This window comes from Panicum virgatum, chromosome 3N (genome assembly GCF_016808335.1).
Source record: "Panicum virgatum strain AP13 chromosome 3N, P.virgatum_v5, whole genome shotgun sequence".
In the NCBI taxonomy this organism is placed as follows: Eukaryota; Viridiplantae; Streptophyta; class Magnoliopsida; order Poales; family Poaceae; genus Panicum; species Panicum virgatum.
In genome coordinates, this window is record NC_053147.1 from 8,799,774 (window position 1) to 8,823,021 (window position 23,248).

At 47.0% G+C, this 23,248-nt stretch overlaps 3 protein-coding genes across 6 annotated transcripts; all 3 read right to left on the reverse strand.

Annotated features, from left to right (window-relative positions):
• Positions 1 to 1,987: 1,987 nt before the first annotated feature.
• On the reverse strand, positions 1,988 to 7,111 carry LOC120664176 (DNA-directed RNA polymerase V subunit 7-like). Of its 4 annotated transcripts, XM_039943232.1 has the most exons (4): positions 6,928 to 7,111; positions 6,708 to 6,837; positions 3,067 to 3,150; positions 1,988 to 2,826 (listed from the first exon to the last, which is right to left on the reverse strand). In XM_039943232.1, the coding sequence occupies exon 4, from the start codon at positions 2,814 to 2,816 to the stop codon at positions 2,289 to 2,291; it is 528 nt and encodes a 175-aa protein (XP_039799166.1). In that variant the 5' UTR covers positions 2,817 to 2,826; positions 3,067 to 3,150; positions 6,708 to 6,837; positions 6,928 to 7,111; the 3' UTR covers positions 1,988 to 2,288. The 4 variants fall into 4 exon arrangements, with proteins under 4 accessions (XP_039799166.1, XP_039799165.1, XP_039799167.1 ...); XM_039943231.1 differs by lacking the exon at positions 3,067 to 3,150 and having other exon boundaries at positions 6,928 to 7,110; XM_039943233.1 differs by lacking the exons at positions 6,708 to 6,837; positions 6,928 to 7,111 and adding an exon at positions 5,116 to 5,265.
• A 1,025-nt stretch (positions 7,112 to 8,136) lies between these two features.
• On the reverse strand, positions 8,137 to 9,377 carry LOC120667346 (peroxidase 5-like). Its single transcript, XM_039947441.1, has one exon. The coding sequence runs from the start codon at positions 9,271 to 9,273 to the stop codon at positions 8,275 to 8,277; it is 999 nt and encodes a 332-aa protein (XP_039803375.1). The 5' UTR covers positions 9,274 to 9,377; the 3' UTR covers positions 8,137 to 8,274.
• An 11,077-nt stretch (positions 9,378 to 20,454) lies between these two features.
• Positions 20,455 to 22,017, reverse strand: LOC120664178 (peroxidase 5-like). The gene is made up of 2 exons (XM_039943234.1): positions 21,662 to 22,017; positions 20,455 to 21,563 (listed from the first exon to the last, which is right to left on the reverse strand). The coding sequence occupies exons 1-2, from the start codon at positions 21,911 to 21,913 to the stop codon at positions 20,799 to 20,801; spliced, it is 1,017 nt and encodes a 338-aa protein (XP_039799168.1). The 5' UTR covers positions 21,914 to 22,017; the 3' UTR covers positions 20,455 to 20,798.
• Between the last annotated feature and the right edge of the window lie 1,231 nt (positions 22,018 to 23,248).

A 23,248-nucleotide genomic window follows, 5' to 3' on the forward strand; every position in this document is an offset into this window, starting at 1 on the left:
GTTTCGATTCAAATTCAAAACTAAATTCTAATTATTATATACAGTAGACACTCAGCTAGATGTTTTTAAACCCCAAAGATAATTTATCACCATAATTAAAAAATAAAAAATTACATAGCTGGCCAGCAATAAAAAATTATATTTATATTAAAAATATAAAATATTTATTTTAAAGTAAAAACTCAAATGTTGGCATAAAAGATGCTAGGTACCCGCGCTATTTGCACGGGTCTCCTTACTAGTTTGTAGCATTTGATCCGCTGTGACTTGACGGCGGGTGTCAAAATTGTCAAATTAATTTATGTTTTGTAATTCCGCTATTTTTAGATGTGTTTGTAGTTTATGTTTTTGTTCAAACAACATATATACATACAAGCAGGTGCAGTATTGTAGTCTTCCCTTACATCTCTATCTCTATCTTTATCACTATCTCTATATTTATCTCTACTATTTCTAAAGCAAGCAATGATTTCTTATTGGTCCGTAGATTGGAATTCGAATCGGAACCTAAATAAATCAATCGGAATCCTAATCGAAACCCAGACAATCAATATCTCGTACGATCACAGTACGACTTGCACCCGAAATTAAAAAGCACAAAGTTGGTGATCTTATATTGGTCTATTATAGTACCTATTGCAATGCACGAGTTATAGGGCTTGTTTATTTAAAAGCCTCCCACCAAACAGGCTGCAGAAGACGCACATGCAAAGCGAGAAGTGATGGAATCGGCACTTCCGCCAGACGCGCTCTTGCCGTGCGATTGGCATCATCCCAATTCCCAACATGGCTAATAAAGTTGTCCCCACTGGTCATACTCTATTTTTATCCTATAAAAAGAATATTCTATTCTGGTTATCGAGATTCTCTCCTCTATACAAATTTTTCTCGCACACATCATACTCTATATCTCATCCTCTATACCTAGGGATGAAAACAGACAGGAATAGGCGAGAAAACCCTTCAACCGTCTTCGTTTTCATATTTTATTACGGGAAACATGAGTGGAAGCAGAACAACCGGGAAAAGGAGCGAAAATGGGATATACGGGCTGCAAACGGGCTGCAGAAACGGACGGAAATCAGAAAATTTAACGGAAAGCCGACGTCCTCGCGTTCGCGTTCGCCATGCCCGGCGGCCGCCGCGACGGGCTCGTCTCCGACCTGAATTGCATGTATGCGTTGAAAATTAATGGGTGCCTTTCTTTAAGGGCGCGTTTAGTTCCTTCCCCCAAAAATTTTTGGATGTCACGTCAGCACTTTGACCAGATGTCGGGAGGGCTTTTCGGACACTAATTAAAAAACTAATTTCAGAACTCACTTGGAAACCACGAGATGAATCTTTTGAGGCCTTTCACCACATCATTAGCACATGTGGGTTACTGTAGCACTTATGGCTAATCATGCACTAATTAGGCTCAAAAGATTCGTCTCGTCGTGTAATTAGTTTTATTATTTAATTACATTTAGTGCTTCATACATGTGTTCAAATGGGAGGTGAAAATTTTTGGGTGAAAATTTTTAGGAACTAAACGGGGCCTAAAAAGAAATAAAAAAACAAGCTGATTGTTCTGGGCAAGGAAAAAAAAAGAGGCCAGAACGGGGCCTCCAATTCTTTGGGCCAATGCTTCGCAAACCCATGTGCTAGCCCAAACCAACTCAGCCGAGTGGCCGAGTATAACGACGGGCCTCTTTTATGGAGTTTTATGTTTTATTTTTAAATTGTGTTTTTAAAATAATTGCCGGAATAAAGATTCTGCAGAACTTATTCCGCTTTCCAGATGGCTCGAGGGCCGGCGAGATTAAAACGATATTTAATTTCGCCATGTGAACTGGCGAGATTCAAGTCTAGCCAAACTGGTGAGATTCATGTGGTGAGTTAAGTATAACGCAAAAAAAGGTGAGTTAAATATGAGAGGGGTTTAGGTAAATGGAAGTATGAATGAATCAACATGCCATGCAAAATATGCAAATCAAGAAGCAATACATATGCAAATCCAATCACTGACAGATCAGGGAACACCAAGTAGCGTGCACTTGCAAGCAATCACAGAAAGGTGAATATCCATGGCAACACTGGCTCGTCAAAGTATACTGACAATGTCAAAACCACGGAGCCAAATGTCTGGCATCAGTGGATAGCATTACCGTCAGATAAGACATCGGCCATGTGTTGCCACTACAGAGAAACTACAGGATGCAAAGTTCATTCTAACACAGATCGGCCCATCCATCAACCATCTAATTGGGCAATGTACATCGGAATCGCATTTAACCTGTGGAAGCAGTTCACAGAGGCCCGAGAAAGTCACCAGCTATTGTAGCAAGAAGCTGGAATTGGCGGTCGGCTTCCATCCAACGGAACCCCATGACCTTGAAACGCACGGCAGCGACCTTCTCCAGCTTCGAGTGTTCATTCATGAAGATCGGGTTCTCCCCACCAATGTACTTGTAGTCGCTCATCGACTTCTCAGCCATGAAGATGCTCTCGATGGGTCCAGATTTGAGAAACACACCATGCTTGAGGATCCTATCCACGTATCCAACCATGACCTCACCCTTCATAGGCTTCTGCGTTATGCAGGTGAACGTAACTGGGAACAGAACATCTCCAGTTAGCTCACGCACTTTCCCTTCAGATATCGCCTTCAGCTGATTGACGGCAATGTAGTACCCATGCTCCTTGGAAGCCCTCCTATTCGTAACATCCTCCAGAAGACGCACAATGATAGCCTTACGGAGCAGGAGGCCCTTGCGGTCCAGCTGGCAAGGTGAGATCAACACATTCCATGACATCTCCGCCTCAAGAAACACCATGGCTGAGTACCTGCCAAAAGATAAAGATAACAATCTTAGTAGTTTGGTGTGCATTTAGCTGGTTCAAAGGACATGTTTATTAGCACATTTCAGGGTAAAACTTTGAGCGACCCATTCTTTCACAGAACACATACAATTGTGCATGAAGTATCATCACACAAATAATTGATGAACAAAATATAAAACAAGATTCTGTTTTAGACAATGTTAACTAAAATTTGAATGTCAACACATAGTTATGGAGTATGACTTTGGTTATCAACTGTAGGAAATAGCCAAAAGTTGGAGGATGCTTCTCCCTTGTGCAGGCGTTGGGGGCTCATCCCCTATCAACCTATCATCATGACAAGAATGATGTCAGATGATGAAGGAGCGATAGTTCAGGCTTTCAATTCGTTTACAGCTTTATAATCTGATACAGTTCTCCTTAAGCTTATGTAGAGGACTCTCTACTCTACTAACAGCTTAAATAAACTAACTACTGGAATAAAAAATATATTGAACCTTAGCCATCATAGAATCGAACTAGCATTTTCTACTTACTATAGTTGCCTCACAGGTAACATCCCACCCCTATGCTGTGTGATTGTGTTCTTGAGAAATTCTCCAAAAAATGAGATAAAAGCTCTAGAATAAATTCTTTGGGTTGGGGTTATAAGTAGTTGAGAAAATCGCAGTTTTAGGACTCCAATCACTGCGCTTTGTATATTTGCCATTTCAAACGTTAACATTGTAAAATTGGTACTCCAAACATCAACCTCTTGATTATACTGCAATTTAGGGTATTTCTCATCTTTTCTTCTACTCCCTCTGTCCCTTTTTAACTATCGTCGTCGGTGTGCGTGCCATAAATTTGACTCGATTTATAGAAAAAACGTGCAACATTTGTATCTCCAAATAAATTTGTTAAAAACTAGATTAAAAGATAATGATATTAATTATGTATCATAAATGTTAATATATTTTTATATAAAATTAATCAAAGTTTTTTTCTCGGGAAGCGAAAGCGACAGTTATTTAGGGACGGAGGGAGTATTCTTTTCAGGTATTTGGCAGATGAAAAGACCCTTTTGCCCAGCATGGACTTCTCGTTTGGACTGCACAGCGCACATCGTATCCTCATCTTCTCTGATCGTGACCTAGACCAGTGCCGTCTCCATCGTTCCGCCAGCCGCCGCCCCTCCTCCACGCCTGCCCCTCCTCCACGCCCTGCCCCGTACTTGCACCATGTTCTGATGATTTCTGAATTCTCAGTGCGCCCCTGCTGCATCTTTGTAAATGCTTGTTGTGTTGTGATCTGATCATTGGAGACGTTGTTATAGTAGACTAAGACTAGTCCAAGCAGCTGCAATTTGACATTATTAGTAGGACAGAATATTTTGGCAGTCTGACAACTCAGCATGGTCTGACAACTCGATGCTTGAAATCCTCACAGCGCAGCATGGTCAGGCGGTCAGCGAAGTAGCAATGGGAAGCTCCGAGCTCTCAGTGTTCTCCTTGCCCCATTCCTTCTCGTCCTCGCTGCCTTGGCCGAGGTGGCCGGCGGTGAGCTCGCCATGTTCGTCGTCCACGTGCAGCCTCAGGAGGGCCAGGTGCTTGCTTCCGCCGACGACAGGAAGTCAGGGACGACAGGTTGTTCCTGCCCGAGGACAGCCGGATCGTCAACGAGGACCACCACATCGCCAGCAGCTTCGCAGCCCGGCTGACCCGGGAGGAGCTCGACGGCGTTCCCCGCCCAGCGCCCAGGACGGCGGCGTTCCCCGCCCCCAGCAGCGATGCGGGTACAAGGGACTTTTCACACCCCAAATACATGTAAAAGAAAACAGCAAAGATGGGAAATACACCAAATGGCATTATAATCAAAGAGACACATGTTTGGAGTCCCAATTTTACGATGTTAACATTTAGAATGGTAAATATGCAAAGCGCAACGATTGGAGTTCTATTTTTACATTTCAATCAGAAATATAGTACTACAAACTGTTTAAGCATATATTACAGTAGTCCAAAACAACATAGGGCTCGCGCATAACAGAATGTGGCGGCAGAACAGAGAAGACTAGGGATAAGGGATGCCCTTCCGCCCAAGCCCCCACCTGCCGCTGAAGGATTTTCTAAAATCCCATCAATCAGCTGTGCCAACGCTCCAATCGCATTCTAGGCAGGGGCGGAGACAGATCGAATTTAGTAGGTAAAATCATGGTCAGACTCAGATCCGAATACAAATACCATATGTTAGGGGTTTGGTTGTTCGATTTCGCGCAGCAGGGAGCGAACAGAACGGAATGGACGAGCGTACCTATCGGACACTCGCCGGCGGCGAAGCGCCCGACGAACAATTGGCGGGCGGCGCCGCTCCCTCTGAGGTCCCTGCTCGCCGCTCCCAGGCGTGGGGAAAGAAGAAACGGAAAGTCCAACCAGCAGAGCGACGACGTTCGGTGATCCGGCGGCCTGCGCGGCCCGTCGTGTGTGAAGAGTTTCCTTCACATTCGTGGGCTGGGCCAAAGCAGAGAGCGGCTGGGCTACTGTTGAAATATTTGACAACACGATTGACGAGTACATAGAATCTATCTATCTATACTATAAAATCTATTCTATACTATAAAAATTAAAACAATTGAAATCCTTTTTCACCAAAATTAGGCCTACCGTACCTCTCACGGAAGTTCCACTTATCAGGACAAAAAGTTTGACGAAAGAGGATGGAGACCCATTTTTGATAGAAGAAAAATGTTTCTACCAAAAAGCTAATATTTTTTACACAAAAACTCTACCATACCCACCCACCCTACCCGCATAACACTTTCCAATTATTTGGATTGGCAATTCCTCCCTTTTAGCAATCAGCGATGACTCTTTCCATTAGTTTTGATTGACACGGCCGACACCTCTCTTTCCATTTGTTTTGGATTGGCAATGACACCTCTTTCCATTCATTTGGATTAATTATTCCTTTTTCTTGGCAATCACCGCAGGAACCTCTTTCTATTTATTTGGATTTATTCTCGCTCAACAATTTTAACGTCACCGGCGCAAATTACGCTCCTTGTACCTTCCAAAATTCCAAATCTTTCCTTGTGCTGCTTCACTTCTATTTTTTACCTAGCCTTCTAGGTGTACCCACATAGCGTACGTACCTTCTTGATGCACTTTGCGGTCCGCAATTAGTTTTTTTAGTAGAATTTAGTTGTTTTAGTAATCGATCGATGTAATACAACTTTACTTTGTTATATCATCAAATTTTGAGTCTCATGTTATTTTTAAATATAATTACTCTTTAAATCTATATTATTTTTAATATAATTATTCTTTAAATATGTGATTGTGGCACGTGCACCTCTACTAGTTAATTAGAAAAATAAAGCAATTTGGACGATAGAAGTAACTAGTAGTGAACCTAGGATTTCAGAGAGAATATGCCACTGACATTTTTTCCCACTTGCAATAAGGTATGGTCCATATATAATTCGGTAATAAAATTTAAACTTCACCGAGAAATTCAGTTACCAAGAATATAATTTACATTCTAAATCTTAAATTCAACGGTTAAATACCAAAATTGCATAAATATAATACAAATACTTCAAACATACTAGTTCAAATGAAAACAAAAGCTACTTGTCTGGTCTACAATTTCTAATGCTTATGGAAGTCTCGATTATGTCATTTTCATCCACCTCAAAGAAAATATTCCGGTCAACGAATGTGACAAAGCAACTCTTTCAAGGAATTGTTCTCAACCATTAGTCCTTAATTACCGCATTCTATTTTTTGCCACATTAACAAGAGTGATTGCATCAATAATGTGATATACGTACTAAGCTAACATGTCATGTGGCTCAAATCATGTACCGTATAGAAGAAATTTAGAATAGAGAGATTTGAACAAACCTTCAGCCTTAAGGAGCTGCGAACATGGCTATAGGGGCGTCGGCCTCACGGCAGCAGGGGCGCCGGCCTGCAGGGGGCAGGGCAGCCGGGGGCGCCACCACTTCGACCTGCACGGAGGGGGCGGCGAAGTCTTGCAGGGAGCCAGGGAGGGGGCGGCGGTTGTAGGGTTAGGGCGCCTGATCTGGATGGGGATTGAGGAATTGGGGAGAAGAGAACAAACCAGGATCCGAAGGAGGCGTCGCCAGACGGGAAGGCAAGGTGGAGGAGGCCCCCTCCGGGCGGCGGGGTGGCGCGCCGGAGCAGCCGAGCAGGCGGCCAGGCGCCGATAGCGTGTGTCGCGTCTCGTGTCCACCTGGGGCGCTGGGTGCGGGCAGCTTCGGAGGGAGTCAGAGGCAACGGGGGGTGGGGGGGGAGGCGGGTTCCTTGGCCTCCTAGGGGGCTTGGACTTAGAATTGGGATGGGAATATTTTTTTCTGAGTGGGTCAAAAATTTAGGTATGTCAAGGCATACCCGCCCCACTCATTGGGTCCGCCCCTAGAAGTGGCACGTGTAAACGATGGCGTTAGCTTCATCAATGTGATGAAGGCTGGAACGTTTGTCTGGTCCGTCTAAAATGCATGCACCAGTATAGCCCTAGATTGCATAGTAGAGAGTATTAGAGAAAACCATTGCATAGGGAGTGCCACAAAGAAAAAGGCAAAAGATCACAAACTCTCAAATACATTTTTAGTTCTATAAACTTGTCCCGCGGTATCATGCAGATCCCAAAACTTTCAGGATGCTATTTTTAATTTAACATAATACAAATAATATTTTGCAACTTTAAGTTAATGAAATTTTTTTGCTACTTTAAATTTAATAAAATTGCTATTTTGATTTTTTTATTGAGAATGGTAACAAATTATCTTAATAAATTTATACAAAGCGCATTCAAAGTATAAATAGTTAGTAGGAAATATTCAGGATTAACATTGATATTTCCATGTTAAACGGCAACTATAATATCCATAGTTGAAATCAAATGATCTAGGTTAACCCATGATATATGACTAATAAGCAGCGAATTCAGAATTAAAATGTTATTAGTGTTAAGATTTCTAAATGAATCGACTGAAAAATAGTTAAATAAACAGTCCATTTTAAGTACAATTAACTAATGGCAATTTTCATAGATATGAAAATTCGCTTTGAGAGTTTACGGACTGAAACGACATGGTGAGACAAGTTTGGGGACCTGAAAATGCATCTTAAGAATTTAGGGACTAGAATAACAACTCCGGACAAGTTTAGGGATCTAAAAATGCATTTTGAGAGTTTATGGATCTAGATGACACTCTAAGACAAGTTCGAGAACCGCTATATATTTTATTTAAAAAATGAACATTGGTTTGTAATGTATGACATAAAAAAGACATAACCAAAATTGACAAAAAAATTATTTCAAGAGCACGGCTGATGAATATGGAAGATGATTACATAAAATTAATAAGAAAATAAATCAATCCGATGGTTGGAAGTGGTGGCCCGTTCAAAGCTCTAGATCGAGGTTGCAATGACTACTTGACTACTAGTAGCTGTTGACGACGAAGCACTTCTCCCTGATCTCCCCCTCGTCGCCGGTAAGCACCTCGATGTTTCCCATCTTCACCATAGCCGCGGCGAACTTGGCCTTCCATTCATCCTCGGCGGCAGCGTGGTACTCCACGATCCCCGCCGTATTGGGGCTGTCGAGCAGCGTCTGGTCGGAGGTGAGCACGACCTCGTGCGCGAGCACGTTCTTGAAGTACTGGTTGTCGAAGGTCGCCGGCGTGACGGGGTCGAGCGGCACCACCGTGGGGTCCATCTGGTCGTCGCTGGACGGCCACGGGCACCGCTGCTTGAGGTGCTCGGTGTAGGCGGGGTCGATGGACGGGTCGGCCTGGCCCAGCTGACCGCTGAAGTTGTAGAGGCGCTGCGTGAAGGAGGAGCAGTGGGAGCGGCCGATGGTGTGCGCGCCGGAGAGCGTGACCATGTCGTCGGCGGAGAGGCCCTTGCGCCTGAAGCTCTCGACGAGCTCGTCGACGAGGTCGGTCGGTCCGGGGACGTTGTTGTCGAGCACCTCGTCGGCGTTGGAGACGCAGCCGTCGCGCCGCCCGGAGGGGACCTCGTACCCGACGCCGCCGGCGAGGTAGGCCCCGTCGCGCGCCGCGAAGGCGACGACGTCGGCGCAGGAGACGGTGCGCGGGCACTGCGCCTCGAGGGCGGCCTTGGCGTCGTCGATGACCTCGAAGCCGCGCATGCTGGGGTTGTTGGCGACGGAGTCCTTCTCGGCCTGGTGGTCCGGCGTGGAGTTGATGAGGATGGAGGCGTCGCAGCCGCGGACGAAGCAGTCGTGGAAGTGCATCCGGATGAGGCCGGCGCCGAGGCCCGGTTCACGCTCGAGGGCGCGGCGAACGGCGTTCCGCACGATGTCCTCGGCCCGCGGGCACGAGTCCTTGTAGAACCCGACCGCCAGTGACGGCGAGGCGTGCGCCGACGAGGCAACGGCGAGCGCCGCCAAGGCAAAGGCCAACCACGTTGACCTCATGATGAACACGAAGGATTGTTTGATCAGTCAGATGCTACTCCGATTCTCTGAAGTTGTAGATCGAGGCGCTGCTTTGAGCTCGAAAGAGATGGTGATTAGAATTGAGATCGATGAGGAGTTGCGCAGCTGCTGGATCTCTATTTATATATACAGGGAGCGCATGCATGCATGGTGGTAGCAGTTGGGGATGGATAGCTTGATTGTGCACCGAGTCAACACGTGAGAATAAGACCCAAATCCTGCCATTGCCAATGCCCAAATAATGCAACGCAGCCTCCTTACGCATGCATCAACCTAATAATTAAGTAACAACTTGTGGTGTGTCCTTGCATTGCATACGCATCAACCTAGCTAACAAGTAGCAACTTGTTCCTCAAATATCAAACGCTTGCATTGCAAGAACCGTGTCAGTGGACCTAGTAGCACAGAAGTACGGCTGCATCACGAATCTTGATGAGGACCGATGGACGGTGCTCGATGAACCATGCAGGCAATTTTGACTTTGATGTTGTGATGCATGGTACAGCTGTAAGAACTGGTAAGAGTAAGGCATAGAGAGGAGAAAGCAGCCGACAGTGTGGTCTAAATATAAATGTCACCGTCTACCTAATGTTGCCTAACTTTGTTGTAGCAGCAAATGATTTGCAAAGCAGAGTTGTTTAACGAAAACGACGTCGATCGATCGGAAGGTTTGCTTGAGAAAATTCTTCTCGACGAAGTAAAAGTTTCTGATGTTATTCAGATTATTATTGGCATGGTCGATACCGCATGACCGGGACAAATCAAAGCCGTGCGTGCATCTGTTTGATTGCAATTTGAAGAGTTTCTGTCGACCATCTTTTATTTAAAAAAGAGTTTCTTTCACTTTCCATCGTTTACATTTGTCTCTCATAGCACCAAGTCAAAGAGATCGATCTGGTGATCATATGGATTATGTTATCATTAGGGCGACCACAATGCTGGTGGCCGACTTCGGCAATAGGAGTAGACCCTACACTGACATGGCAATAGTTGATTACGACTTCTATAATGGAGAGGCGAGATAAGGTGGACCCCACTCGAAAAAAAAAATCGAAACCAACGTTGCAGGACGGGCGGACGGACTGGGGTGAAATTTGAAAGTAGAAATATTAAGGTGATTGCATGGCAACATTCACCGAAAATCGGCAAAAAAACATAGTGGATTTTAATTGCATGTGATAGTGCATTGCTGAGGTGGACAGCTTGCATATTAAGAGAAATCTTTAGTGGAGACCAACTATATAGGTTTTATAGATGCCGGCAGTAGTGCTATGACCCGGTTTCTACTGCTTCCGATGCCCACAATGTTTACAACCTAACTGCACGTAGCCGGCCTTAGCACAACGACCGAGTACATATGAACAGGTGAGAAGAGTACAAAACCAAAGTCAACTTGGTGCTATATTCAATGCAAGCAACAAATTAAATTAAACCTGCCCCTGGTAAACCTTCAGCGTTTTAACAGGCTATATATCCCTCCCCTAAGTCAGATCCGGCCGGGTAGGCATTCCAGAGAACTTTTTCTGACGAAGTTGTAGAGCTTTAGAATACTAATATGCAACAGGCTTGAAACCTTCAGTGTCTTTGAAAATAAAAAAGGAAACCTCATTGCAGATGATGCAGGAATTTTTTAAAAGAAATTAAAGTACGTTGATGCAGTAATTTGCTATGAGCAAATGCCTAAGAAATAAAATAAAATTAAACTTGATTGATGTTGGTGCAACAACTTGCTGAGGGAAGTTGACAGAGCAATTCGGTACGAGCAAGTGTGAAAAAAATGATTGTATTACAAGTTGAAAAGGACCTCGCTATAGGCAGGGACGCATTTGCCAAGATCAATTTTGAGTTTTTGATCAATGTTATAGGTCAACTCTTTCTAGGACTAGCATAAACGCACGTGCATGTCACACATGATTTAAAAAATTAATTAGCTTGTAATCCGAAAATGCATTGAATTTTATGTTAATTAAATTAATATTCAAATCAAATCACAAAAATATATACCGTGATAGATGTCACTGATATGTCGATACTAACCTATTGCAACAGGAACAAAGCTAAAATAATTAAGCGGATGATTTTTACAGATATAGAAATAGAGGTTTAAGTGTTTTAAGCTTTATACTTCGGAGGTTAGCAGAAGGTTTCACAAGACACATTGAATAGTACTCACGAATTGGGAAAATATAGATGTGGGTTTATTAATTTGGAGACTATCCAACCCCCCCCCCCCCCCCACCCCCAACCAGCTGATTTTTTTAGTCTTGACTAGTGCGCGCACGATTCTTGTTGGAACTACCCCTTTTTATGGAATTTTAAATTCTTCACCACCTTGGATTTTTTTTCTAGAACTCTTTGAATGGTCACAACATTTATTCTTTTGAGATTTTCCTTTGATTTTTTATTAACATGTAATTTTGACAAAAGCACTGTTTAATTAGAAGCCTCACACCCGCAGCTCACAAGGTAGCAATTGATGTGTTTTGTTGTAACCATGACAGCAATATTTTATTGTCATGTTGCAAAATTTATTTAAAACTTTGTTCAGATTGCTTTTGACTAGTAAACTTATATGTGTGAAGCTCATTTGTTTGAGAATCAGCTATATATAAGGTGTTAACTCAACTTTGAGACCAAATTATGGTGGGAGCAGCCGCTTTAGGTGGTGTTTATTTCATGGGTCTTTTCCATAAGTTCCTGAGTCTTATGAGTCTAAAAATCCAAACTGGAGAGTCTTTTAGACTCTAAAAGGTGGTTGTAGTCTAAAGAAGAAAAAGACCCTCTTGAAGAGCTTTTTGGGTCTTTTAGACTCAAATTCCACCATACCCCTTGCGGGCCCCACCCCTCCCCACCACCACCGTCACCCGTGACCCCTCCCAACCCGTTCCTCCCCTCCTCTGCGCCGACCGCCGCCCGCGCCGCCGACCGCTGCCCGTGCTGCCAACCGCCGCCGCCGACCGACCCCAGCCGCCAACCGCCCCCCCTCTCCTGCGCCCCCCCACCCAACCCTAGATCCCCGCCGACGTCGCCCGCGCTACCAACCGCCACCACCGACAGCCCGCATCCGAGCTCGGTGCGAGCTACGGAGGGCCACGGCTGAGCTCGGCGCGCCGCCGGGGGCCTGGCCACTCTGCTGCCGGGGTTCGCCCGCCGCGGCCGGCACTCGGAGGAGGGTGGCGCAGGGGAGCCGCCGCCGCCGGCGGCCAAGGAGGGAGCGAGGAGGGCCGCCGAATCCGGCTGCGGCCAATGGGGAGGGGCAGATGTGCTTTGGATGCATGAGGGGCAGTTTTGTTTTTTGACAGCTTCATTTAATGATCTTTAGACTCTCTAGTTTCTGAAACCAAACAGGGTGGGTCTAAAAGTTTTAGCCCAGGGACTTAAATTAGCTCAGGGGATTTTAGAAACCAAACATGGTCTTATTATGCTAGACAACATGGACGAGTCGACTAAGAGAACATATCTATTTCTTGCAATCTACACAGTTTCCCATTTCAGATGAGAGGGCTAAGACAGCTTGGAACCTCTTTTGTTCTCTTTTTATTTTCTTTTTTGAGGGATTGCTCTTTTTTTTTTCTTTGGAGGGTTGCTCGTTTTGTTTCTTTGTTGCGGAGGGAAATTTGTGACTCCAGAGTGTGTGAAGAGCTTGGCCCACTCAATAATTTGTCTAGGCTCATTCTTCTGTTGGGCTCAATATTGCATGAACCTCCTAGGCCTAAGTGGTTTCAAATCCCAAACCCGGCTCAACGGCAGAGTCATGTAGTTTTTTTGTAAAAAGAAATATTCTCTTTTTTTGCACAGGATACACCCTCCTCGCAAGAAAACGAATAATGGCAACTGGCCCAAAAAAGCTCAAAAAGACTAATGAAAAATCATTTTTGTCCAAAGAACTTCAATAACTTTGAGGAAACTAGAGGGGGCAAGCCTCTACAGAAATTAAATAAAACTATAGAAAAAAGGTTTCAGGATTATATTACAAAGGAAACAACAATGAGAGAGGGAAGGAAAAAGTGAAGGAAAAGGAGGAAACCAAACTAAGCAAAAGAAAAACAAAACCAAAATGCAGGGATTACAAAGCGTTGAGCCAATTCTGCAATAGCTAGAGAACGAGAGCTGTTTGATTTGAGAATGAGAAATTGAATTCCTTGAAGAAGTGTGCCCTGCAACTTTGAACTGAAGGACAGATACCCTAGAAGAGCCAACCATTCCTTTCCTTCCAAATGCACCATGTCATAACAATGATGATCTCCATAAAAAAGGATACCTATAGCTGGTTCTAACAAATGAGATGACGATGGATTCCCAGCAGGCCCTAGTAAAATTTAAAAATTCTGTGGAGGCGGGCTACAAACCCTGCACAGTGCAGCCCCGTCTTGATCTTTGACGCGTGGACAGGAGAGAGCATCGAAGGGATCCTTTCCTTGGCTTGGCAAAGGCAATACAGCTCGGCTTTCAGCTCGTTGCCACGATTGGCTACCCCATCAGATAGTGTCCGCAAATATCGCGCCTCTTCGTGGGTGCAAACCCAAACCCCTTGGACGCCGCCACCATGGTAGGAGGTGAAGGGTCCCAGAAGGACGATGACCCTACCGCTAGGTACATCGGCACCACCATGGAAGAAGGAGGAGGAGGTGCCATGGAAGCTGAAGGATCCCAGGGTTTCGACGCAGGAGAAAGGCTTATTGTGCCCTCATCTCATCTGCCTTCGCTTGCCTTATTGATGCGTAAAATGGTGGGATTGGGTTAATAGCCAACACACGGATCGCTCTAAACTGAATTACAAAAGCATGTTTTGGTATAATAACTAGAATATTTCTGAAACCATCACTCAATTAGGTTGATTTATTCCCATCAACCAAGTCACTTCCAAGATGATTAGTTTAATCATCCATGCTTAACTAAATCATTTGGGAATGAGTTTAATCCAATGCTTGACTAAATCAATTGGGCTGAGTTCATTCATTGCTTAAGTTGTCCAATTTGAGTTCAGACTTTTTGAACTACTGAAAGTTGGACAAGTCATTTTGAAGACTGCTAGAGTGTGAATGCATGCTGCAAGTAGAATGCTGTAAGTTTATCTAAAGGGATTGCAACAAGTTTGACATATAGGTATTCAAACTGCAATGGAGAAGCTACATATTTAACCTATTGTCTAAATCAGCAGCAGCAATAGGCATCAGACAGCAGTATAGGAAACCTATTATCTAAATCTTAAGCAATAAACATGAGAGCTCATGTCTCAAGGCATCATATTTGTCAAAAATTGCTATAAGCTAGATTTCTCTGCTCACGCATCTCTATACTCAGAGTAATCTCTCTTTTGTAATATATACTTACATTGTACAATTTGAGAACTTGATATTGCAGCAACAAACACTGACTAACAGCTTTGTTCACTTTAAAAAGAACACAGAAACAATTAAATGCTGCAATGTTGTCAACTGAAAGCCACCTTGATAAGCAAGGGGAAACTACACGGTCACTGTATCTGCTTGACAAAGTAGTCTTTACACAGAGGAACTATGCTTTCAATGAAAGTTTGTGTGCTAAATGGAAAGTTAAGCTCTGGCATCTCCATTGTCGGTTCACCTGTGTAACGAACATGGCACCATTTATGCCATTTCGAGTGATTTTGATGATCGTATGACAACGCAATTAATGGGACTAATGCTTTTATTAAGTGAATATTTCTAGATCCCAGGGATGAAGTAAAAATGTCATACAAAGCAAAACACGAAGAAAGAACTCTAAGAAACGGTGAATTGGACGAGTTCTGCAGAAACCAGTAGCACCGGAAGAATCGATGCCTATAGCATCGGTGCATCCGATGGTTGTCGGAAGATCCGACGCCCTGGCATTAGTGCAAGACTGAGCGCCTCTGGAGATCAAGTAAAAAAAGAAGATGTCGTGGCTCTACGAGGGGGGCCACAACCGGGTGGTGTAGTTCACTCGCCTAATCCCTAAGGGTGGTTACTCGGGGAAGTGCCAGCGATACCTCAGATCTACTCTTCGGACGAGAACACATGAACACTCGGGGCTTTTATAGTGGTTCGGGCCGCCGGAGCGTAATACCCTACGTCCACTGGGAGTAGTATTGCTCTTGAGTCTGTGGACGAGTCTATCCTCTGCCTCTAGTCCCTTTTCGGACTTGAGTCCTTCTCTAACGGACGTCTCCCTTTTAAAGAGCAAGGAGGGCGCGTACACAGGCGTTGGACCCCGACAGGTGGGCCCAACAAGGATGTATACTATACTAAATAGACACCAATGGTGCTACAGTGATGGAGAATCTCTTGTCGGATACGCTTCATCGTCTTATAGACTCTCTAACCGAGGGGGTCTTCTCCTGTCCCATCGGCGAGGCGCCCGTTGTGGCAGTGTAGGTTGCGGCGTAGACTGTTGGGTCTACCGCGTAGGCGTTATGATACTCTGTCGCCGAGTTGTCGTGTCTAACTGGCGTAGCAGACTAACGCGCATGGCGTGAGTGGCGCCAGCGGTTGTACTGTGCACCTTGGTAACACGCAACCAACAGTACAGCCTGGCAAAAGTCTCATCGGGCTCTGCTGTGGCAGAGTGCACTTAACGTCTCCCGCATTGAATGCGGTAGGTGGGCAAGTCTTCCCGATGAAGCTTGGCAGCCGCACGCGCGTACCTGCGCCTGCGGACACGTGGCGGCTCCGGACCCCCCCCCCCAGGCGGGGTGTCTGTTCCCTCCCTGCTGAGAGGTCCGGATAGCATATGGGGGTCCGGGACCCGTGGGAGGTCCGGGGCCCCTGGCTGTTTTGGCTGAGTGCTCCCTTCTCCGGGACACGTGGTGACACCGGATCCGTCCCCGAGTGGGATGCGGGTCCGAGACCGTTGGTCCGGTGAGATGGAGTCGGACCACAGGGGTCCGGCTACCCAGCTCCTTTGGGCGTAGTTACGGATAACTACGAGTCTTGACACAGCAAGAGGGGGTACCCTATTCCAGAGGTACCGACAGAAGTGAATCACCGGTTGAACCAACGGTGTCAAGTCAAGCATCGGTGCATTCAACGTACTATATTCCAGAGATGATGTCAAGTGCCCAGGAGCCAAGTCTTCAGCACCGGTTTAACCGATGGTGCATCGGAGCATAACGTCGGTGCAATGACGTCAGCAGAAGTGGGAGGTCCAACGGCTAGTCCTGGCACTGTGTGTGACCGGTTTAACCGACGCCCTATGCATTGGTTTAACCGATGGTCCCTGGAGTCGCTGTAGTTGTGCCAGGAAGCCAACGGCTACTTCAGTTGCTGTGAGTGATCGGAAGAACCGATGCCCCTGCACCGGAAGTTCCGATGCCTACGCAGAAAAACTGCTAACGGCTAGTTCGACTTGGAGGTCTATATATATGTGCTCCCCCGGCCATTTGAAGATTGCTGGAGTCCCAAGACATCACACACACATCCAAGAACACCTCCAAGCCATCCAAGAGCATAAAGATCAAATCCTTAGTCCTTAGCACAAGCTTTGTGAGTGTTAGTGCTTGGTTAGCTCTTGAGTGAGTGATCAAGCAAGGTTTAGATAATTGTGCTGTGGTTCTAGAGTGAACCAAACTTGTATCTCGGTGCGCCGGCCTCCTTGGAGTATTGGTGGCTCGCCGGCACGTCAACGACCCTCCAGCTTGGTGTGGAGAGGCGTCGACAACATTGTGATTAATGTGACCGTGATTGTGTTCATGGAAGAGATTTGATTGCCGGAAAGCAATACTCTTTATGAGTGCTTCAACAACGTGGATGTAGGGACGTCTTTGTAGCAATCCGAACCACGGGATAAATCCTCGTGTCGAGAGTTTGGTTTCTCTCATCCCTTCTTTAAGCTTCCGCATTTCATATTGCAACATTTGTGCTTTTATTTTCATAGAGTAGTATCTTGATAGGATTGGATATAATTTGCTAAACTCTTTTGGAACGAGGGTTTCACATTAAAGTGAACCGTAGTTGCACATTTAGATAGCTTGTTTTAGTTTAAGTTTTGTGCAAATTAGTTGGAGCCATAGATTAAGATTTTTAGAGTGCCTAATTCACCCCTTCCCCTTTTTAGGTTAGAGCACCCGATCGCTTTTAACCTAAGCTTGAACATTGTCAGTTATTTCAGGATTAAAAGATTAACTTTGCAGCCTCCTTTTCAGTCTGACTTCCTACTGCAACACTGATGTAATCATTGGCTTGCTTAAACCTTCGTGGAGTGATAAACTCCGCACAATATATGAAATAGGATGTGTCAAACACTGGATTAGGGGCCTGGATGATAACATTTATGAAAAAAATAGGCCTCAATTCCCAATCTAACCAAATAGAGGATCGGCAAAGAACACAGAACATAGGATTTTCCATCGGCCTCCACACCCGCTGGCAGCCAGACGCGGTCGCTGCTGCCTCCACACCCGTCGGCGCCCAGGCGCGTCCGCTGCTGCCTCCCCGACCAGCCGCCCTACTCGTCGCCCACTCGGCCCGACCCGGTCGCGCGCAGCCGCTGCACTTCCGCTGCGTCTCCTCCCCACCTGGCCGCCCGGCCCCACATCACCTGTGGTTGTCTCCCCTCTGCCGCGCCTCCTTCCCGGCCCGCACCATGTCGCCCGCGGCCACCTCCCCTCCCTCTACAGCGCCCGGCGCGGCCTCGCCGCCCAATCTTGATTCTTGAGGTGTGATGTTCGTGGCCACGATCTGACGAGAAAGGCAAGCGACAATAAACTGGAAGCCAAGCCATAATGTTCGTCCAAGCCAAGCCAAGTGACAACAAGCTCGCCAGCGCGGAGCCAAGCCAAGGGAAGGTGCCGTTCGATGCTCTCTCCCGTCCACGCGGCGAACATCCAGACGGGGCTGCACTGTGCAGGATTTGCAGCCCGCCTCCACAGAATTTTTTTCCCCTCCAAAACAGGTGAGCAACCGTTTCCCTTTTTTGTAAGATGCACATTTCTCAGGTGTATGATTCCAAGACCATATTAGCATAGGACATGCTTGTAATGTGCGGGTTCATGAAGTTAAAAAATAATAATCAAGTTATTTCCACAAACGTGTACATATTTTAGAGGTTCCTTTTAAGTAGGAAAAAAGAATATACTCTTGCAAAGACCGGCCACAGTTGTGAGGGGGAAAAACACTTATCTCATGCTTGTGATGACAACAAGAGATGCCATTTTAAGAATTAGCATGGTCATAGTACTCAGTGCATACAAAAATTTCTTCTAAATGTATCGGTTTGAGATGTCTTCACTGCTACACATCGATCTTTAGCGGTTGTCTTGATCATAGTCTTTAGCGGTTGTCTTGATCATAGTTAGGCCTGAGACTAATCTAGGCATTAGTCCCGGATCCGACGGCTAAGAGCGGAGAGCTCTTTAGTCTCGGTTGAAGCCACCTACTGGGACTAAAAGTTTATCCTTAGTCCCTGTTGGTGGCTCCAACCAAGACTAAAAGTTACCTTTTAATCTTGGTTGGTCACACCAACTCAGACTAAAGGATCCTCCGAGACTAAAAAAGATCTTTTAGTCCCGGTTGGTGTTATCAACCCGAACTAAAAGGTGGTCAATAGGATAGTTCAATACAATAGCATCCCAACAGACTCACATGCCTTGTGAGGGAGGGGGGGGGGGGGTTTGGCAAGGAAACTATACGCGAGTTAAGAGGCTTTGAGTTCAAATCCCATAGGGTCCAGTTGTAGCAACCGGGACTACAAATATGGAGGTTCCAAACCGGGATTAAATCCCGCTTCAATATATACTTCAATATTGAAAATAGTGGTCAAAGTTATAGTTTTTTAGCACAGTGCCGTCATCCAAAATGAAAATGCCAAGCATTCATGAGTGGATGAATTATTTTGTCGGCACAATGGAGTAACTGTCAGACCATATGAAGAAGTATATATGAGAACCATGTAAAATCCAGATTATACAATGCGGGGGGAGAAAAAGGTATGGCATCTAGCACAGTTACGAGCATGTGCATGATTTTGGCAATCATGTGTGCGTGCCATGTCGGGCCACAAGGATCCAAAGTGAGTGCCCTACATTATTCTGGAACGAGAAAAAAAAAAGGGTCAGAAGCCGGTATCCTGTATCTCTCAACCTCAATCAGGCCAAGCGGCAAGCGCCATGCATGCGCATGAGGCGGTAGGATCCAAGAGAGAGGACGGCGAGCCCCAGGCCCCCAGCGGCACTGTCCTCTGACGGAGCAGAAGATTCTTCTTCCTCTGCCCATCCAGCACTTCAGCCACCTTTTCTGGCTTCCCAGCAGCCCACGGTAAAGCTAGCTAGCTGCAGATGCTGTCAGAGGAGAGAACCTTCGCCCCATGTCCTCTTGCGGGACCACCAGTTGTTTTGTTTAGCAACGTGGATCGAGCGATGATTAAAGATGCAGAGGAAGGATCCATCAACTTGGAGCAAAGGTTTCCAGTAAAAAAGACAATGCTAGAGGTGATGCACAGATTGCAGAAATGGTTGGTTGGTCGTGCAGGTATTCTATCGTAGTCAATGCATGGCTGGCGCTGGCAGTGAGCAACTGAGCAACCCAGCACTAGTTGACTCGATCGCTGACAGTTTTGCTCCATTCCCCGGCTCCGATCCCGATGCGGTTAACTACCTCGCCAGTCGCCGGTACTGTCGTAGTAATAGTAAAAGCAGCAGGAGCAGAAGCTTCTTCCGGCGGCCGGTCTGAACTTGCCACATGAGGCCAATCAGCAGGGTCATCAGTCGTCAGCCATCACCAAACTGTAGCTCGTGTCTGTCCATGGCGCCATCTCCATGTACTTGCTCGTTCATGCAGGTGTTGTGCTGCCGATAATTGGAGGAGGACCATGCCGCGGCACATGCGCGCATGTTCTTGGTTCGTTCGAGCGATGTGGAAAGACGACCAGGGACACGGAAACAAAACATGCCTCGCGCGCTGCCGCTGGAGGTGCCCGCCAGGCAGGAGATGCCCCTTTGCCATTTGCAAATTGCAGGGCTCTCCCTCTCCGTCTACCTCCCTCATGTGCTCGATCGTGGTAGTCTTCTACCAGAACCACCGGTTCTGCTTGCTAGCTAGCTTTCACACGCGATGCAGTGCGAGAGGTCTCAGTGACTGGTGACTAGACTGTTCGTCGTCCTAGGGGCAATGCAAACAGAAACTTCAGGAGATTGTCAATTCAGATGGCAGAAGGACAGATACATGCATGGATTGCTGTTCCTCATTTTTCCAAAAGAAAAGAATGCAATGCAATCTATTATTTACCACCATTGTAGTAGCAGATGACCATCCTGTTGTGTGCCGATTAATTCTACCATCTCTTCCTCATATGTTACAGCTTACACAATCATGCGCGCAAGTGGTAATTGTCTAAGTACAATGCAGAATGGAAGGAATGACCAGCATATGTGTCATGTACAATTAAGTACACATGAATAATGCAGGTGGGTGGATGGATCGATCAATCGATGGCGGCTCTGATTTGATTTGAGTTGTCTGAAAGTTCCCGATCGACGATGATTTCCTTTCCCTAGTGTGCTGTGCTGATTAGTTGACCTTGTTGCACTTGAGCCGGATCTCCCCGGGCGGTCCGGTGAGCACCTCGATGCTGCCCATCTTGACCATGGCGGCGGCGAACTGCTGCGACCAGAGCGTCCGGTTGGCGGCGTAGAGCGCGACGAGCGCCGCCGTGTCGTTGCGGTCGACGAGCGACTGGTCCGACGTGAACACCGCCTCGTGGGTCTGCACGTTGCGGTAGTACTGGTTGTCCAGCTGCAGCGGCGTCCGGAAGTCGAGGTCCACGACGCGGTCGCGCCGCCCCGTGGCGGCGGGGCACCGGCCCCGGAGCGCCGCGCCCAGCGTGGCGTTCATGGCCGCGTCGAGCTGCGGGTAGAGGCGGCCCGAGAAGGAGGAGCAGTGGGAGCGGCCGATGGAGTGCGCGCCGGAGAGCGTGACCATGTCGGCGGCTGTGAGGTTCTTGGACGCGAAGCGCGCGACGAGCTGGGTGAGGTTGAAGGAGGCCGGGGGCAGGTTGGCGATGGCCTCGGAGGCGCTGGAGACGCGGCCGTCGAGGCGGCCCGACGGCATGGCGAACCTGATCCCGCCCATGATGCGCGCCGCGTCGCGCGCCGCGAAGGCGACGATGTCGGCGCACGAGACGGTCCCGGGGCAGCGGCGCTCCACCACGCGCTTGGCGCGGTCGATGACGGCGAAGCCCCGGAGGCTGGGGAAGTTGGGCCGCGAGGTCTTCTCCACCGTCGCGTTGCCCGGGGTGCCCGTCGGGTCGTCCAGCAGCACCGACGCGTCGCAGCCCTGCGAGGAGGTGTGGGCAATTGGCATTGGCATTGGGGAATGGCTGGCATTGGGGGATGGCGGGGTGCGAACGAGGAGGCAGCCAATGGCGCACGTACCCTGACGAAGCAGTCGTGGAAGAAGAGGCGGATGAGGCCGGGCCCGTTGCCGGCGTCCTTGCGGACGGCGGCGTGGACGATGGTCTCGATGAGGGTCTCGGCGCCCGGGCAGGTGGCGTTGTAGTAGCCCACCTGCAGCTGCGCCTCCGACGGGCGGAAGCCGCAGCACGCCCATGCCACGACGACGGCCGCCACGGCGAGCTGCAGCCGTACTAGGGGAGCCGGAGCTCTGGTAGCAGTGGCGGCGCTCATCTCTGATGGTCTGCACTCTGCACAGCAACCACCACGGCACCACTGTACCGAAGCTAGGGGATAGTAGGAACAAGAGGGAAGAGCAGACGAGCCTTTGTATATATACAAATCGACGCCGGAACTACCGTATGTATCAGAGAAGGACCTACACTGTCACTGGCGAAGTAGGAGCTAGCTAAGCTACCTTGCTAGGAATAACATGGCCACCAGCAGTGATCCAGCGTGCCATATGTGGTGTTGACCAGCGTGAGGTCTTGTCTGATTGGGACCTGCAGCAGACTGACTGCAGAGTGCCTGCAGATCTGTGCTTGCATGTACTCTCTCGCCGCCACGAGGGGGTTGGATTGGGGCGCGTGGGCATCTAGCGCGGCCGGCTGTGGGGAAGGATGCATGGAACATGGCTCTTTTTTTGTTCGCGCTACGTTAGTGAATAGTTATATTTTAACGGCTAATTTTGGTGTCAAATAAATTTAATTTATAAAATCATCACCAGAACCCCTGTGTTAGTGACCCTGAAGAATCTAATGAGGCCTTTGACCACGCGATTAGAGTACTGTAGCATTACTATAGCAAATCCGATCGTTAGTACACCATGTATGCGAGATTTTTTTTCGAAAAACATGAACACTAGAATTCTTGCCGATCCAAACAAAACCACAGTGGCAGTGAGATGCGGAGGACTCGGACGACCACAAGAGGACGGCGCCATGCGGAGGGGTCGGAGGAGTGCTGCGGTCGTGCTAACTGCGATAAAGCGCCTGATCCGGATCCTTGGATTCGTTCAGAGCGTAAATCCAACCATCCGATCGTCAGATTCCGTTTCTTAATTAGTTAATTTATTACTGAATTTGGCTTCAGATTCAACGATTTTTAGTACCTTTTAGTAGGAAGTACGACTAGCAGCTCTGAGCCTCCTGCATGCTACTAGCAGCTATGAGTAGGCCAAGGGCGTGAGCACTGAGCAGAGCGTCAGGTTCAGTTTCACCCTTTATACGTTCGTGCTATTTCCACTGGAGATAACTATTGAAAATGGTAAAAACTCGTTCACCAAACGGTTTTCAAGAATTTTGAAACGTTGCACAAGTGTTATGTTTCCAAGTTCTGGTATGTACTCGCAGAAAAGGCTCAAATTCGATCATTAAAAAAAGATGCAAAAGTCATAAACCCCGGGTGCAGTTGTGCAGCATGTTTCTTTTGTCACTACAGTGCATTTATCTTTTCATATATGAACCTACTCGCATTACTTTGTGTAGTAGCTTATATACATTATTAATGAGTAGAGTTGTAGATCAAATGCATGTCGTATCAAAACAAACTAACGAAGGAGTAGTGACA

What these genes read in the sequence shown, in the direction of transcription:
- LOC120667346 (XM_039947441.1), bottom strand. Translation starts at nt 9,273, where the DNA reads ATGAGGTCAACGTGGTTGGCCTTTGCCTTGGCGGCGCTCGCCGTTGCC.
- LOC120664176 (XM_039943230.1), bottom strand. Translation starts at nt 5,378, where the DNA reads ATGTACTCGTCAATCGTGTTGTCAAATATTTCAACAGTAGCCCAGCCG. An exon ending in CGCCGGCGAGTGTCCGATAG is followed by an intron (nt 2,827 to 5,115) that starts GTACGCTCGTCC and finishes ATCTTTTGGCAG; the next exon opens with GTACTCAGCCATGGTGTTTC.
- LOC120664178 (XM_039943234.1), bottom strand. Translation starts at nt 21,913, where the DNA reads ATGAGCGCCGCCACTGCTACCAGAGCTCCGGCTCCCCTAGTACGGCTG. An exon ending in TCCACGACTGCTTCGTCAGG is followed by an intron (nt 21,564 to 21,661) that starts GTACGTGCGCCA and finishes ACCTCCTCGCAG; the next exon opens with GGCTGCGACGCGTCGGTGCT.